Genomic DNA, 16,755 nt, shown 5'->3' on the forward strand with positions numbered 1-16,755 from the left:
CTGTGTTTTATCTCGACCCATTCTCTCCCCCCACTGAATAGAGTTTGGGCGCTCCACTCTTTTCTTTTGTTGTTAAACGCAGCCCATACAGTCCAGCCCCTTCCCCCTTGCTCTCTTTCTCTTTCTTTTTTTTTTCCACCCATCCTCCCATCTCTCACTCACTCTATTTCATCCATCCAGGGTGACGCCAGTCCCTCTCAGTCCCGCCCCGTTCAACTCAGTCCACTGCGTTCATTTCATTCCTGCTCCCATTCCGCGCATATTTCGCATCCTTGGAGAGACGCTGCGCATTTTACGCACTCAGCGCGCCCGATCCTTCATCAAACCAAAACCGAGAGGACACTGGAGTTGGCGGAAGGCTTCCCGATGCTGTAGCGACTTCGATCCGTGGAAAAGTGTGGGGATTAATCCATAAGGAAGCGTATAAATCGAGGTAAGTTCCCAAGGAGGAGTCCCCTCTTCAGCCTGTAACCTCCGCGGCTGAAAGCCCCCGGACGTTTCGCTTGTTTTTAAAACCCTGAAGTGCTCATTGAAGCTCAAATTAACACAATTTCGGCGACATCGCGAATGAAATCGACACGCAAACACCCCGTTTAGATGTTAAACAAGTCTAACAAGCTCATTAATGCTTTGCCGTGTGAGCTTCAAAGCCGGGGATGTCGCTTTCACTACAGTTTTATTCCCCTTTCTCCCGACACCAACAACAAACCTTGTTTTCTATCACTTCTTTCTCTCGTGTGCTAAAATAACCAACACGATGTGAGACATTTCCCCATCAGAGTTGGCCTGATGTGAATTGATGTGAATGTAACGCGAAAAGGATGAAAACAATTACGCTGCAGCGCTGAGAGGCAGCTTAACAAAGCTGGGAGTGAATGGGGGACTTGTTGCATCGGCGGGGTTTTCTCTTTTCCTACACTGGCAGGCCCCAGTCACAGGAGCAGGCCATAGGCTGATAACATGCACACAGTAAGTGTTTACCCAGTGGACAGAGCAGATTATATGCTCAATAAGACCACGGTCGCACAGGCAGCTGGTGGATGTGTCAACGTTATTTATTCTTCCTTTCCACCTTAAAGAAAAACTGAATAACGTTAAAGTCTCAAAACAAATTTTTAATGCGCCTAAATGGGGGTTGGTGTGATGAATGGTTATTTAACTGAATTCCAAAAAATATTTAAATTTCTCATTTTATTTTTTTCTAAAGCTTCTAATCAGTTTAACGTTTCATTTCACATCAGCTCACATCATGTAGATCTGAAGTGTCTGTGTTAGTTGGTGGTGACTTTCTGAGAAACCATCCACTAACATCCCACATATGGGCTCAGAGTCCTGGTGTGTATTTCCTTTTGAATATTGATTAAAGGGCTGCTCTTGTCCTTTATAACAAGAGATATGCGGTAATGCAGGCCAAACCACAATGTAATTATCGGAGAAAATTACAGCCTTCAGGAATAAACATAGTAGATGCATTAATTCTGAAACAGTAATCCATCTGTCAGAGGAGGGGAGGGGTGTGTTAGAGATAAAAGGATTTCAACTCACAGAGTAAGACTTTTGGCTTCTTTCTTATTGTTGATGTGGCTTAATTAAATTGTTAAATGGAGATAAATGTTTTGTTAATGAGCTGAGATGTACTCCCAGTATATAATAATTAGAATCATAGGTTGTTTTACGACTCAGGTAAAATTTAAACGTGTGGAGACTGAAACGAACAGTTGTTTTCATCAGTGATTGAATCTGCAGGTTATCTTCTCAATGAATTGATCTTTTTTTTTTTTTTTGAAACGTCAGAAAATAGTGAAACGTGTCTCAGATCTTGTTTTGTTCTAACAAACTACAGAATTTTAGGTGTTTTTTTGTCTGAGAAATGATGGAAATGATTAATGATAACCATCACAGCCGCCTGTAGTTACTTTATCACAGTTACAGTGCAGTCAATCAGTGTGTGGGGTAGAGATGACAGTTAACACACAAAACATAAACAAAAATAAGATTGATTTTTGTAACGAACATAGTGTTTGATTTCATGTCTGACTTTTAAAGGTAAATGCATGTGCAGTAAGTTGTGGTCCATCTGTGGCAGCTGCATCAACAACAGTGTCTGTGATGCTGTCGTTTCTCCTGAAAATGAGCATTCGACACAGATTAGTTTGTAACGTTAAAACCTCTTCTTTAATCTCTCTTTTTGCTCCTTTAAAGTGTCTGATAAATCAGGCGCTCCTGAAAGTGTAACAGAGGAAGGAGAGGCATTTGTGTGTGTGTGTGTGTGTCATTGTCTTTGCTGTGTCTAGGCGGGTGAGCGTACAAAGCTTTGTCAGTCACCCTGGGCAAACAGCCTCCCATGGCCCCCTCCCGCCCATGTCTCTCCCTCTTCAGTCCGTTGACATCTGTTTTGAGTGTTTTGTGCACCTGTAGAGACTGGGGAAGTGTGTGTGTGTGTGTGTGTGTGCTTGAGAGAGAGAGAGAGAGAGAGGAGGAGGAGATGAAGGGAGGTGCAGAATGCAAATCCAGGCGTTTGTTCTGGCCTAAGCAACACAGACTGACTGACTAACGACCATTTGGTGTGTGTGTGTGTGTGTTTGTGTGTGTGTGTGTCTCTTTGCCTCTTGCTGTCCGGGCCAGTCAGGCCCATTGTTGCGGCAGCAACAGGCGTCGGTAGATGAGGACGCACCATATGGCCTCTGTGTGCTTTAGTCACAACCGCTGTGTACGTGTGCGTGTTTGTGTGTGTTCATGTACTTCACCAATGCTGTTACAATATGGTGGAGTTTGGAGCGGCTGGCTGCTCGCTGCCTTCCTCCTCATCGTTTCATCTGTCGTCTCATTTCTAGACAGGAGGACAAAATCCGGCACACAGATTTTTATGGGAGTGGGATTAGGAGGAGTAATCTTTCCAGCATGAAATGATGTCTTGTGACATCCAGATGTAGGCCCAGTTTATTTTCATTTTTTATTCAAGATATAGTGTTTTTTTTTAGCTAAATTAGTTGAGAGTTGTACTTGGAAGAATTGTGAGTGCAGAGTTTAGATGAATCAACAGGTGACACAGCAGTGAATATAGAAAATTAAGAGATTCTTCTGTCTGTGTTTTGTGGTTGGTATTATGGAGAACATTCAATTTTTTTTTAACGCAGTTCCCTTTTCATTTTAATTTGAAACCAGCTCCTACACCGTCCCTGCGATCCTGCTTTGATTTTCATTTTATTTACACATTTCTGATCGTTACAGATTTCGCAGTTTGTTAAATTTTCACTCACAAATGTGGTGATTTGCTACATGTTGGATTCGCCAGAAGCGTCAGGAATTTCACATGTAGCAGGAGGAATTAGGATAAATTTGATCATTGTGTTTTTGTTTTTTTTTTAAAATAGGTTTGAAAACTCAGGGTGTAAAAGAAGCAGAGCCGAAGCTCGAATGTAATGAAATTTAGGAAGCGGAGCCGGTTTATTAGAGCAACAATGCTGAGTGAGTGTGGGGGGTGAGTGGGTGGGTTTTGGGAGGGCAGGGGGCAGTGGGGGTGGAGGGGGGGGGGTAGGTTTTGGGGTGGAGGTGGGGTGGGGTAGGCTTTGTTTAGGTGATGGGGGAACAATAGGCATCCTCTTGGGTGGGGTGGGGTAGTGGGGGGGGCGTTGTTGTGCAGGGGGAACTTGGGGGGTGGAGGGGGCAAGCGAGGCTGCTTTCTGGCTGCAGGAGGCCTGTGGAGCCTGTGCTGGCTTGTTTGACTGCCTGGGCTCCCTGTCTCTGTCTGTCTGTGTCTCTCTCATGTCCACACTGATGCAAATACACATCACTGTCTTATTTATATCTGGCTGGAAATCACATGACTCACAGTGTGATTCAGTCATTTTGCAGATGATAAGAATGTTATTACCATACAGGTGATTCTGCAGTGTACTGCATCTGTGATACATCATGACGTGTGTGTGGGGTCACCACATTTTGTCTTTTTTCAATATTCAAAATAAATTCTGTTAAATTAAATTCACATATTTTTGTTTGACATATAAAAACAGAAAAATTTGCCCTGTGTGTTTGTACTTCCACAGATCGTCTACCTGCAGAAATACTGAGAGAGTTGGAAGAAACAGAGCTTTATCCCTAAAAGACAGTGTAGGTTATACTGCCAGATGTTTGTCAAAGAAATCCATTCATTCAGCCTCACCACTTACCTGATCATGGTGGTAAAACCATTTTGCCAAGCAACAGTATGCTAAAAAGAAGAGGAGGAGAGTTTGGTGTCTTTCTGTTGGTCAGTCGTTTCAGTGTGGGTGACACATCTTTAATAAGAGCTTCTACAAACCAGAAAACACATTAACAGCATTTTTCAGGGTTTCTACATTAGCATGGACATGATCTCAGGCTTTCAGGGTTTTAGCACCGAGCAAACAAGTAGATGAGGCCAACATACCCCTTCATGGGAAGTCAGAATCAACCCTACGTTTCCTGATCTCAGCAGGAAGTCTAGATTTCAACTACTTCCTGCTTACTTTCCTGGTTGGAGGAATTGACATGATAAACACTCTGTAGAACAGGACAACAGCTGACTTTGCTCTCTGAAACTCACAGTGGAAAAAAAGGTTTCCCTGCTGTCATGCTCATGACCTCAGTTTTTTGGTCTTCAGCTGGCCCGACACTGATTACTCACTGTTGTTTGTTCTGTAGCTCGCTCATAATGTTTCTGAACGCACTGTACAGAGTGATGCTTTACTCCAAAATGGCCATGTAGAAACCAAAGGATTTTTAGCTGAATGAAAAAATTTAAGAGCTTTTACTAGTTCATGGAGCTAACAGGAAAGAGGACAGGTTTGTTGTTTTGGTGTTGGCCCACGTTAGACTGGGTAATGTTTGCTAAGAAATTTAAAGTGAAACCAGATAATGTTTCATAGCACTCCACACTGTAACAAGTGAAAGACTGAGAAAACTCAAAAGTTCAAGGCGACAAACCTTCATTTTTGTTTTTACCTGAAGTTAAAGTAACTCAAATATCATATGAGCTTTGTTTTTATATTGTGTATGTTCTAGTTTTTTCTCCTGACAGCTTTTGCTGTTAAGAGTCACAACATGACTCAATTGTGAGATTTTATCGATTATCAGCTCTGAAATGATAATGAAGAAACGTGAACTTTGAAAACCGTGAGTCTGTGTGACTTTGGCACAGATGTACATCTCAGTGTGGAAAACAGTAATATGACAAACAATATGACACTTTTTGAATTCTGACTCCATCAACATTAAATCTGGTATATAGTATTATGACGCTAAGATACACAAAGATTTTTTTTCATCACTACGCTCCTCAATGGATTTATTATATGGTAGACAAGATGCTATTGACTACATCGACTTGTTGAATTTATTTCTGCACACACTCTGATGATGATACAAGTGAGCATGTGGTTGGTCTCACTCACAATTTGTATTATAAACTAACCTTGATAGCAAGTTGTTTTCTGAAGTCAAAACAGTGGCTTTACTCAGTGATGGAGAACAGTGTCCTTCAGCAGCACACTCCAAAGCATTTTGTAATGCATAACTTTTTGGAGTATGTTTAATTTTGTTTCCATCTCGCTGTGAATACACTACATTCTGAAAACTTCCATAAAGTAAGTTATCATGTCGTTTGAAAAAGCTGGACTCCTTTCTGTTGCTCTCACTTTTAGTTTTCCCTCCAAATAAAGTGGTTTAGATAATCTGACTGTGGGAGTGCTTGTGCTTCTTGCCCTGTCAGACGTTATTATAGGATGTCACCGTGTTCCCACATTTCAGCAATTATGTGGTCAGTACAGTGTTATCATAACTGATAGAAGTGATGGACAAAACTAGGAAAAGAAGACCCGGATTGTAATAAATTGGAATTATACTTTAATGCTCCAGGCGTGTGGATTTTCCTGTCACTTTCAACTTTCAATCTTCGCAGACTTTAAAAAAAAAAAAAAGAAAGAAAGAAATGATGAACACAAGAAAATCTTTTTGGGGTGGAGCCTCTTTTTTTAAACCTGATTTTATTATTCCATTATTTGTTTTCGTGCACAAAAACAGTGCTCTCCTTTGACCTCTGTGTAGCACTGTGCCGTGCCCTGATCTGTGACGATGATGATGTTTTGGAGAGAGAGGCACAGGAAATAATCACGCTGTGCAGACAAAGCCTTGTCTATCTACACACCAGTGTGTTTACGGGATGCACAGCCACCAAACTCTCTGCCTCCTAACCTGCATCTGTCTAAATAAAGCAGTACCCAAGTTTTAATGGACCACAGATCCACAGATGGAATACACAGTTCAGGGGCTAATTCATTTTCTGTGTGTGTGTGTGTGCGTGTGTGTGTGTGTGTGTGTGTGTGTGTGTGTGTGTGTTTTCAGGAGTGGAGATGAGAGCAGAGCCTGTTTTAGCTGTAGAGAATGTAATTGTAGTGGTGAGTGGATAGATGGAGTTCACTGTACTCTTTTCACATTCATGTAGCCATACAATGTTCCTTTACTAGGTGTGGAATAGGACTCATACATGCACGCCTGCACACACACACACGCGCACACACACAATGCACACGTGGTTTATGTCTCTGCACAATGCTCCTGAGTTCACACTTATTAAATGGTGTTGGTATTGCTGTAACCTCCCCAGGCCTCTCTTTCTACTGGTGTGTGTGTGTGTGTGTGTGTGTGTGTGTGTGTGTGTGTGTGTGTGTGTGTGTGTGTGTGACAGCGAACAGCCCCCCCCCCCCCCCCCACACACACACACACACACACTAGGAAGAGGCTAGATAATGGCTCTGTCTGACTCAGCAAAAACTGGTGGAAGAATAAGAATAACAGAGAGGGACACAGAACGAGGAGAGGAGCTGCTAGCTAAACCTTTTACCATCACATTTCCAGGAGGAAATAAGCACTTCACTGTATCAGTGTGCAATCTGTGTCCAATTACTGTGTGTGTGCATAAATGGTAATGCTTCTGTGAGAAGAGATGGTGAAATAATGAGGAGTGCACACTGTGAATCACAGCCTCTTCACCACTCATAATGCAAGTCTCTCCCTCACTTTCTCTGTCTTTCTCAAGTGTGTATTAGCGCAGAGAAAGAATAAAAGGAGCTTTGCTGGTTTCTTTTCACTGATGCTGCTTTTTCATACGGCCCAATGAATATCTGTCTTTGTTTTTTAAACATGAAATCAGGTCAGAACTAATCAAACCAACTCCAGACTTTCAGAAATGTGATTATTTTTTTTCCTGGCATTGTGCAAGACGAACTGATCGGTAATGGATTAATTGAAATCGTGATCATTCGAACCATAAAGGGTGAATGCAGAGACGTGCGTCAGCGCCAAGACAAGAATCACGAGTAATGGAGTACAGAACAAAGTCTGCATTAGAAATGGAGGCACAGGAGATCAGTTTGGGCTGCATGGAAGGTATTTGTGCAGTTTGAGCGATCATATCAATGGTCTGTGCCGGGCTGTGGAGACTAGGTACAAAAACTAGAAACCAGTGGGCAAAAGCAGCTCCTGTTTCAGTTTCAATATCCATGACAAACATAATTTTGAATAAGTGGACCATAAAAATTAAAGCCACATGGAGTTTGTTTGTCCTTCAGTGCACAGTATAGGTGACACCCACCATCCATCAGTTCAGTCATAATTGAAAAAAACAGTTTTGGAGTCCAACTACAGGAAATATTGATATGGTTGTGTAGCCTTGTGAGGAAGCATACCTTTTTTTCTGCTTGTTGTTCTCTGTTTATATCTGACCCCGCACACACCTCTTATCAAATGCTGTCTTGTGTGAGTGGATCATGAAAGTGTCATTTCACCTGGAATGGACTGAGGATGCATTTATCAAGCCACATTCAGAGGTAGTCAAGGACGCGTATCCTCATGTGACCTCGTGTGTAGCTCACCCCTCCTGACCCTGCTGAAGGATGACCTTATTGACTTTAGTGTGTGTAAACCACAGCGAACTGTTGGATCCAGGAGATTTTCTGGTGCCAAACATGTTGCGTGAAGTTTTAAAGCTGGTACGTGTGGTGACATGTCAGATAATTGCCACAGTCCTCCTCTCTAGCTGAACGGTTGGTTGCAAATGTGAGAGTTTTTCTTTTTTGTGTGTGCTTAGCAGTGGTTGGTGTTTATCACAGATACAATCACATGTGAGTGAGAAAGCTAAAAGTGATCAACAGCGTCTCAGATGCTGGGTGCTAACTGTAATCTGTTTTTACTGGATGTAGACGCAGTCTGAGTGGTTCTAGATCAGGCCGTGTTCTTTGAATCCATTCCTGAATTAGCACTATGGTGCGCTGTTTTTACCCTGTTTGTCCCCCTGTTGCTTGTGTCATGCACGCACACAAGGATGCACACGGGCGATACGATAAACGTTCTTGCCTTTGGTGTCAGGCTGTTTTGCTGATCCGCAGTTATTGGCAATAACACACAAAGAAACCTAGCCATGCATGGAAGAGGAAAACTGCACAGTATAACCCAACTGATACTGGACATTCATTTACATATAAACAACAATTTTGATACGGATAGATTAGATTTGTTGTTGTTGTTTTTTTTAACTGGGACCAAGATGCACACTAATCTTGTCAGTGCTCTCTGGTGGACAAATGATGCAACGGAGACACTGTTTCTAAATGACCTTAAAATAGTTTGGTATTTCTCTACAGCAAGTTCTTGCTACTCATTGGCCAGCATATACTGTACACTAATATGGATGCACCTGCAATAAGCTAATAGGGATTAGTATGCTGTCTTATCTGATTTGGAGCTTCTCCCACTCCAGAGTTAATCTAACCCCACTGGTTATGTCACAGATGATATATTCATATTTTTTGAACGTTTGTGATTTGAATGTGAGATAACAGCAACCACCGTCAACCATTGTGTGACTGAAATGAAAATTGTTCAGCAACTGCACAGACTTTTCCTACCATATTATTAATCCCATTTATTTACTATACAATAAGGCTTTGAAGCTGTAGCACGATTACATATGCAGCAGCAACACAGAAAAAGCTGGAAATATTAAAAACCTGTGAAATTCACATATTAAAATTTCAATTCACCATAATACTACAGAAATTAGAGCAGCAAAAAGAAAAAAGAGAAATAGTTTCAGGTGAGAACTTCAGGGACAGACCGTACATCAGGTGTGTCTGAAATCATATACTTAAATACATTCTGACTGTTTGAATAACATGAGGTGTACTTGAATGATCTTACCTTGCAAATGATGTGTCCGCTGTGGAGGCTGTTAAAGTGGGATGATGAACGAGGCACTCCTGAACCCCTGGATCTGTTCACATAACCGGTGCCTTAGTCACATTTGCACATGAGTAAAAAATGAGTATTGTGTCTTTTGGTCCTTGATGCAAAAAAATAAAGAAAAAAAAATGAAAATGAGAACAAATAGAGAAACATCGTCTCAGATGCAGAATAATTCTATTTGGGCCGTAAAGGACCATAAAATATGGCAAAAAATTATAAAGTGGAACAATTACTTTGAGGATTATGAGAAAATCCTCTTGTACAAAACCTGTGTGTGTATGTGTGTGTCTGCGCACAAGCTGGAAGCGGTTAAAACAGATGCCGTTGAACGGTCCAATAGAAGAATGAGTCAAAGGAACTGACTAGCCTGCGATAACACACTCAACTTGTATACCAGCAGGACTCCCTGCTGACACCAACACACATGTATTTGCACATACATACCCAGGTCCCTCTGGTGATGCAGGTGCTCACACACCAGTTGTATAACATTTCATAACAACCTCACTGGCTTGCTTTTGAGAGGATAGAGGCTTGGAGCCATGCACATTGCATGTACACAGGCACATACATGTAGTTGGCATTTGGTGGAAGCCAGTAAGTGCTGTAAGACAAGATGTGAAAGAGGAAGAAAAGCAACACAGAGGGAGAACATGAGAGTCCAAGGCAGCTGCAGGATTGTGGCTGTATGCCCTGTGTGTATTCTCCCGAGGGCTGGCACTGACACCATGAAGCCTGCTGTCCTGGCTGGAGTGGTCCGGGCCTGCCTGGTGGCAGAGACGCACACAGGGGAGGGGTACCCACGGTGCAGGGGATTCACCCAGTAGTCAGTTGATTGTTGTGTATCTAATGTATCTGTCCAGTGTCCATCTGCTACTGGGCCCCTCTCATGCTTGCGTCTCCTAAGCCTTCTTGTACAGTGGCATCAGAAAGTATTCACACCCTTCACGGTTTGTACACTCAGTTGTTTTGTAGATTTAATTTTAAATAAATGAAACAGATTTTTTGACGACCAATCTATAATGACAAGGTGAAAACAGGTTTTTAGATTTTTTTTTTGCAAAATTAAAAACAAATAATTTAGAAAAGTATTCTGACCCTTTGCAGTTGAACACCAGGCACTGCTCATGACCTCGGTAAACCCACAGCTACCATGAAGCATGGTGGTGGCAGCGTCATGCTGTGGCGGTGGGCTCTCAGTGGCAGGGACAGGGAGACTGGTCAGAATTAAAGTAAGGGTGAGGCAAAAATGGCAGTTTTATCCATTTACAGTTAATTCTACAAATGAGTAGAGTGAGTGTGCCAAAAGTGGATAGGTCTAAGTTTTGGCGTAACATTTTGTAGTTTGAGCTATGTTCTGTTTTTCCCTTTTATTCTTTGGAAATGGCTCATGTATCAGTGAGCTAACGTCATCTTTGTCTCTTAGCTGGGTGACATTTCCATATAAGTTGGTTGGTGTGCACATTTAATAACAATATTTAGACAATCTCTATGTAAGAAGTAACTTGTGTGCTGCAACCCAGCCTTTGAATTTATCATATATTTAAGTTTACAGGAAGAGTTGTGTGTATTTCTACAGGGTTTATGTGAACTCATATCAGAATCCAGGGCCTGTCTTCCCATCATATAATGTTGCAACTGAATTCATTGAATTCGTTGTTAAGTTCAATTTTGCTTTCTGTTTTAAATGACACACAGCTATACACACTATGACCTACAGTATTGAAGCTTCATAGCAGTATCATAATAGTAGCTACTCAGGCTGAGTTTGGTGTTTGAAGGCCATTGAACCTAGATTAAAAAATAGCACTTCTGTGCTTTGTAGATACAGTAGAGACAAAAATGTAACTGGGAATTTAAAGCCCATTGAATTTAATGTAGGTGGTTCATTGTCATTGCTTCAGCAAAGGCCTTTAAAGAGGTCAAATGTTTTGTGAATGGCTCTGCAGGAAAATGCAAAATATTCAGAAGTAAAGCTTCTGACTCGCGACCTTTGTCTTCAGGAAATCCTGAAACGATTTGAATGTGTAGTGCTGTTTTTGTGCTGAAACTGATTATTTATAGTGATTCACAGACCATAACAATCTCAAGAGGGGAGTAGATCAAAACCCTTGTGCTCACAAAGTCTCTGCTGAATCTTCTTTGTCAGTAACATGACACATAGGACCCAAATTTAACAGAGGAACTTGCCAAAGATTCCTTAAAGCACCTGATGAATGAAAATACTCACCCAGGTTTTAGCTCTGGTTTGGTCTCCACCAACTCCTGAGGATAATATCTAGCTCTTTAGTTGCTAAATGCTCCACTATCTGCACCTGCTGGTGCTTGGCAAGTAGTTTACCATGGATTTATCAGGGCTCTCTCACTGAAAATAGCTGCTTGCTGTGGCTGGAAAGAACGTTAATGAGAACTACATTTGTAGGCCAGAAAACCAAAACAGTGAGCTATAAGACACTAAAAGGCTTATAAGAGCTGTGGGGAATTGCAAAGTTGATGATGATAGATCTGTTTAAGTTTGTCATTATGGGTGACCCCTATTCATATGACAGAATAATTTGACATCTTTAGCCATAATTTTTGTGTAATGTTGTTATCCAGAACATACTCGGGGTTACACTGCAGAAGTGGTTTTGAAAATGTCTCTGTGGGTGTTTCACACCTTTATTGCTGTCATTAAAACTTCTCTTTGAATCAACGATGCAGCATAACAGCCTCTGTTGCAGAGTGCCTCACTTTGTTACACACAGTTGCATATTCACAAACGCACTCACACTTGGTGTAGAGGAAACAAATCTTGCCGCTGGTGCTCAACCATACAGCCCACTGGATGAATGAATCCTTGTCTGAATGGAAAACTGCTGGGGGAGGGCAGGAGGGAAGCGGGGAAGAGAGCTAGGGTGGTGAGTTGGAGAGGAAACGGAAATGAGGGTGAATAGAATAAGCATGAGGAGAAAACCAGAGGACAAACTCTAGTAAAACCAGCAGATCTCATTCATTACACATGCCTGCCAGTCCAAGCCAACAGATGTTTTCCTGCGGCCTTGCCGTGTTTTGCCCCAGGTGTTAAAGATCCGTGAGCTGAGCTCAAGTGTGTGGACGGGGTTAAAACATGTCCAAAATCTTGCCTGCTCCTCTGTATGCTTCATTTGCATGTGTGCATGTGTGTGCTGTCAAGTGTAATTGTGTTAAAATTAGCTGGGTCGACACACAAGCACACAGTATACACACACTAACATACACTTCACATTGCAGGCTTATGCAGGCTGTGGCAAGGGACAGTACATAGGAAGTGTGAACAGTGGAAGACCAGACAAAATGACATGTGTTCGCCCAAGGAGCTGGCACTGTAATTGTGAGTGTGTGTTTCTGTGTGCGTGTCTGTGTGTGTGTGCATATGTTGGTGTGTGAGTGTGGTCTGTACTGCGCCAACCCTGCTGTTTACCGTGGGGGACTTTAGAAGAATTGTAGGCAGCTGGCAAGCACCCTCAGTTTTTCCTTTTTTTCTTTTTTAAATCTGTTAGTGGCTGTGTAGTAGTAGTCTGTCTGTCTGTCTGTCTGTCTCATTCACTTGCTCCACTTACATGCATGTGGATTTGATGTTAGGCTTCCACAACAGTTTAACAAAATAGGCAATTTCCTACATGAAAAGAAGCAATAATTTCCTTCTAGCAGCTGGGACACAGGCTTACGACATGTTGATCAGAACTTAAAGCTGCACTAGAAAGTTTTTTTGTTTTTTTTTGGTAAAAATAAAGACTTAGTGTCTGCATGAATCATAAAATGGGTAGCAGAGAGAGGAGAATGGCCCATTTCCATTATATCTGCCTTGTTTTCTGAAATGAAATTCTGGTGGTGGCGATCATGTCTGTAGAATGCATGTTGGAAATCTAAATTTAAAAACTGAATCCAAACTCTCCTGAACAGCGGTGAGCTGTCTCTCGTCTTCTGCTGCCTACTGGGCTTTCATATGTTACTAAACACCAGCCTTATAAATGGAGGCATATACAACCTCATACTCTGTTACAAACTCACCCGAGTACTGAATGAATTTTTGTCATTTGGCCGTTTAATGAACGTTGCCAAGACTCTGCGTTTGACATGCATTTAGAGTTTCAGTCTGGGAATGACTGACAGCTGATGGAGGAGCAGACTGAAAATGTGTCACATTATTATGCCAATAATTTTCCAGAACATTATAAACAGCCATACAGTCTCTTTCCATGATGAAAGATACATGCTAATATTACGAAAATAATAACCAGAATGAGTGTGTCAGTGCTCTTAACTTGTGAAGCAGGCACAGAGCACATTAGATTTTTTTTGAATGCTAACATTGTGTGTCAGTTGATGTTTTTGGACACACACAAGTCATTACTCTCTGCCTGTGGAGCTAACTTTGTGTATAGCCTTGTTTTGTTAAAGCCCTGTCTTTATATTTTTGATTTTTTTGTAAATTCTGGGTGAATCTGTCTCTTTGCAATGCAATTTCCCCTTTGTGGGACTAATAAAGGTGTTATCTTATTAACACTGCTTCTAGCTGGTGTTTCAAACTATAATATGAATCATGTTAGCTGTCAGAGTTGTATATCAAAAGTGGTGTGTGGTTGTTGCTTGCAAATTCACCTGTAAACAGTAATTCCATGGGTTTCCAGCAGTTTATTTCTAAACAGTGATATACAGCTTATATACACTGTCTGTATATAAGCTGTCATGACATTGTGGAAATGTGTTCTTCTTTGTAAAACCATCTGTACCACTGTACCATCAACTATGTCTGACTCCCATTTGAAAACTGTGCTTTTACTTGTGTTCCTGGAAAGTAAAACTGTTGTCTTTGTGTAATTTTGTTGTCGTGTTGTGGAGGCTAATCAATCGTGCTTTGGTTAGCACGATTGATAGGGCAGCGTTTTTTAAAATTTCAATAAAACTGTGTGACGTTGTTTGCATGCATGACAAAAGTTAAGATTTTAAAACAGTACAATTTTTCTTTCTTTTCTATTTTAGGTTTCCTGCTGTCTGACGCTGGATATCGGACCAGCTTGCTGAGTTTCCTACAGGCTTCAGCAACTCTCAGTATTATTATTGGTAGTTAGTATTTGGGATCACTGTTGGTGACGCTAAAATTATCATTAACATTAGCATTCAGTTTCTTGTTGCCCACAGCTGGCTGTCCTCACTGGGAGGTAATTATTGCCCTTAGTATTAACGTTAACGTCAGTTTGCCAATTGTTTTTTTTTCTATCACGTCACCTACATTAGGACCAAACCATTAGCATTAGTGCTGAGTACACGTCGACTAGTTAACGTTAGCTGCCAGTATGGAGCGCAGTAGCTGGAGCGGCAGTGAGAGTCCTGGGGAGGATATGGACAGACTGAGTGACTCAGGAGGGGACAAGACCATGGACGGGGACCCCGAGGGTGTATGGAGCCCCGACATCGAGCAGAGCTTCCAGGAGGCCCTGGCCATTTACCCACCCTGTGGAAGGAGGAAGATTATCCTGTCTGATGAGGGAAAGATGTACGGTGAGTGACTGGAAATAGGATGAAGCTGGGTGTAAACTGCTGTAAGTCACTGAAGAAGGAACTTAATAAAATGTAAAATAAACTAGAAAGAGTTAATAGTAAATGGGTAACACTGTTAATCTTGACCAGCAGTCTACACTCAATAATTGATCATGACTAAGTGGAAACATGTTTTTTGAAATATTTGCAACTTTATCAAAAATATCTAATTTACAAATATATTCTGACAAATAATTCAGTACTAAGCCTCTTTGGCAGCAATTACAGCTTCAAGTCTTCTTAGGTGAATCTCTACAAGCTTTGCACACCTGATTTTGGACAGTTTATCCCATTGTTTGTCATTGTCAGTCTGATTGGATGGGAAGTGTCTGTGAACTGTCATCTTGAGGTCTCTCCAGGGGGATTTTTTTGTACCTCAACCGTTTTAGTGTTATTTAGGCTTAAAATTCTTACATAAATTAGGACGTGGTTACGTTGAGTGACAGCTCCATAGACAGGCACTGGCAGTTAGCTCTTTTCTAAAGCATCGGCTGGGCTAGGCGGCTACATCCAGAGGCCTCCGGCTATCTCCAGCGGTTGACAGGGGCTGCAGTGTCCGTGTTTGTTTGCTAATGTTCGGATAGGTTTTTGTGACAATATGGCTTGTTGTAGTGTAGACTGTACTAACTGACCGTCGAAGGAGTCTGTGTTGCAGTTTTTTCGGTAAGTAAACTTCTCACTATTTTACCTGGACGTCTGCACTAATTAGCATGTATTAGCATATTTTATGGTCGCTGCTGATACAGATTGAGGACCGGAGCAGCTAATGTTAGGAACGCTGTTGCGATGTGTTCCGTCCTCTCAGAGTCCGTTTATTGTGGGAATACTAGGCTACAATTTTAATTCGTCTCATTTTTCTGTTTAAAAAGTCCGACATTGCATGGACAGAGCAGCTCTGTCAGTAAGCAGCTACTGTTGTTTGTGTGCTGCTGTAACTGTAAGTGGATAGTGGATGAAAGCAGCCGTGAAAGCCGGTAAATATTAAATATTGCTCCGAGCTAAGTGGGCGGTTTCTCGGCCGGCTGACCCGTATGAGTAACCGCTCCTCCGCCAAATATGGAAAGTACACTCCCACTACAATCCAAGATGGCGCAGCTCAAATGCCCATGGTTTGGTCACAAAAACGATTCCCCCAAACCAATGGGTGACGTCACGGGCGCTACGTCCATGTTTTATACAGTCTATGCCGGTGATTCCCTGCCGGCTGCTCTGCTAACTGGCTGCAAAATGTGGAATGGATTTCCGGAACGGAGGCGTGTCTCAATGTGACGCTGAGTAATGACACGCGCCGCCGTTCAGGAAATCCATTTCACAGTTTGCAGCCAGCTAGCAGGCGAGCATTGCGCAGCGCCGTGGCTAACCAACTTTTCAGCACATGTCCGCTGTGTGGAAATATTTTGCACTAGAAACACCCCAAAGAAAGACGGCAACGTGCAACGTTTGCAAAGCCGTTGTACCGAGGGGCGGAAGCTCCGTCGCGACCTACAAGTGGTGATAAGTAACGATTAGCTCGATGCTAACATAACATGGAAAATCCCATTGACGGGCTAGCGCATTAGCATCGCGCTATTAACTTTTACACACAAACGATAAACCAAAGCGGGACACCATAACAGGTAAGTCATCCAGCTAATTCACACACCAACAATATATTATTCACAGACTTATGTCCATTCTAGGTACAGCAGGAAGATAATGAACCGTGAGTGAGCTTCCTCCCCTCGGGATATTTGAGATTTGAAAAACCTTGATTTGTTGCTGCTACAAGAGCCAGTGTACTTAATTTGTGCTGATCAGATCAAGTAGCCCTTTTTATTTCTATTTTATTTGGAGAGGGGTAGTCAAAGAGAAGGTTACCCTTTATAGGTATCTCTTGAATTTAATAAATATTGACTGTTAACAGGATTTCCGTTTTTTCTTATAGGCTACTTA

General features: G+C 41.9%; 1 protein-coding gene across 1 annotated transcript in view; it reads left to right on the top strand.

Moving 5' to 3' along the window:
• The first annotated feature begins 337 nt into the window (after window positions 1–337).
• The window catches only part of tead1a (TEA domain family member 1a), a 40,450-nt gene continuing 24,032 nt past the window's right edge, over window positions 338–16,755 (top strand). Inside the window, exons 1-2 of the mRNA XM_041037732.1 lie at window positions 338–433; window positions 14,266–14,784. Coding sequence (XP_040893666.1) covers window positions 14,580–14,784 — 205 coding nt within the window. The 5' untranslated portion in view covers window positions 338–433; window positions 14,266–14,579. The remainder of the gene's footprint in view (window positions 434–14,265; window positions 14,785–16,755) is intronic.

The sequence above is a fragment of the Toxotes jaculatrix genome, chromosome 5 (genome assembly GCF_017976425.1).
Source record: "Toxotes jaculatrix isolate fToxJac2 chromosome 5, fToxJac2.pri, whole genome shotgun sequence".
NCBI lineage: Eukaryota > Metazoa > Chordata > Actinopteri > Toxotidae > Toxotes > Toxotes jaculatrix.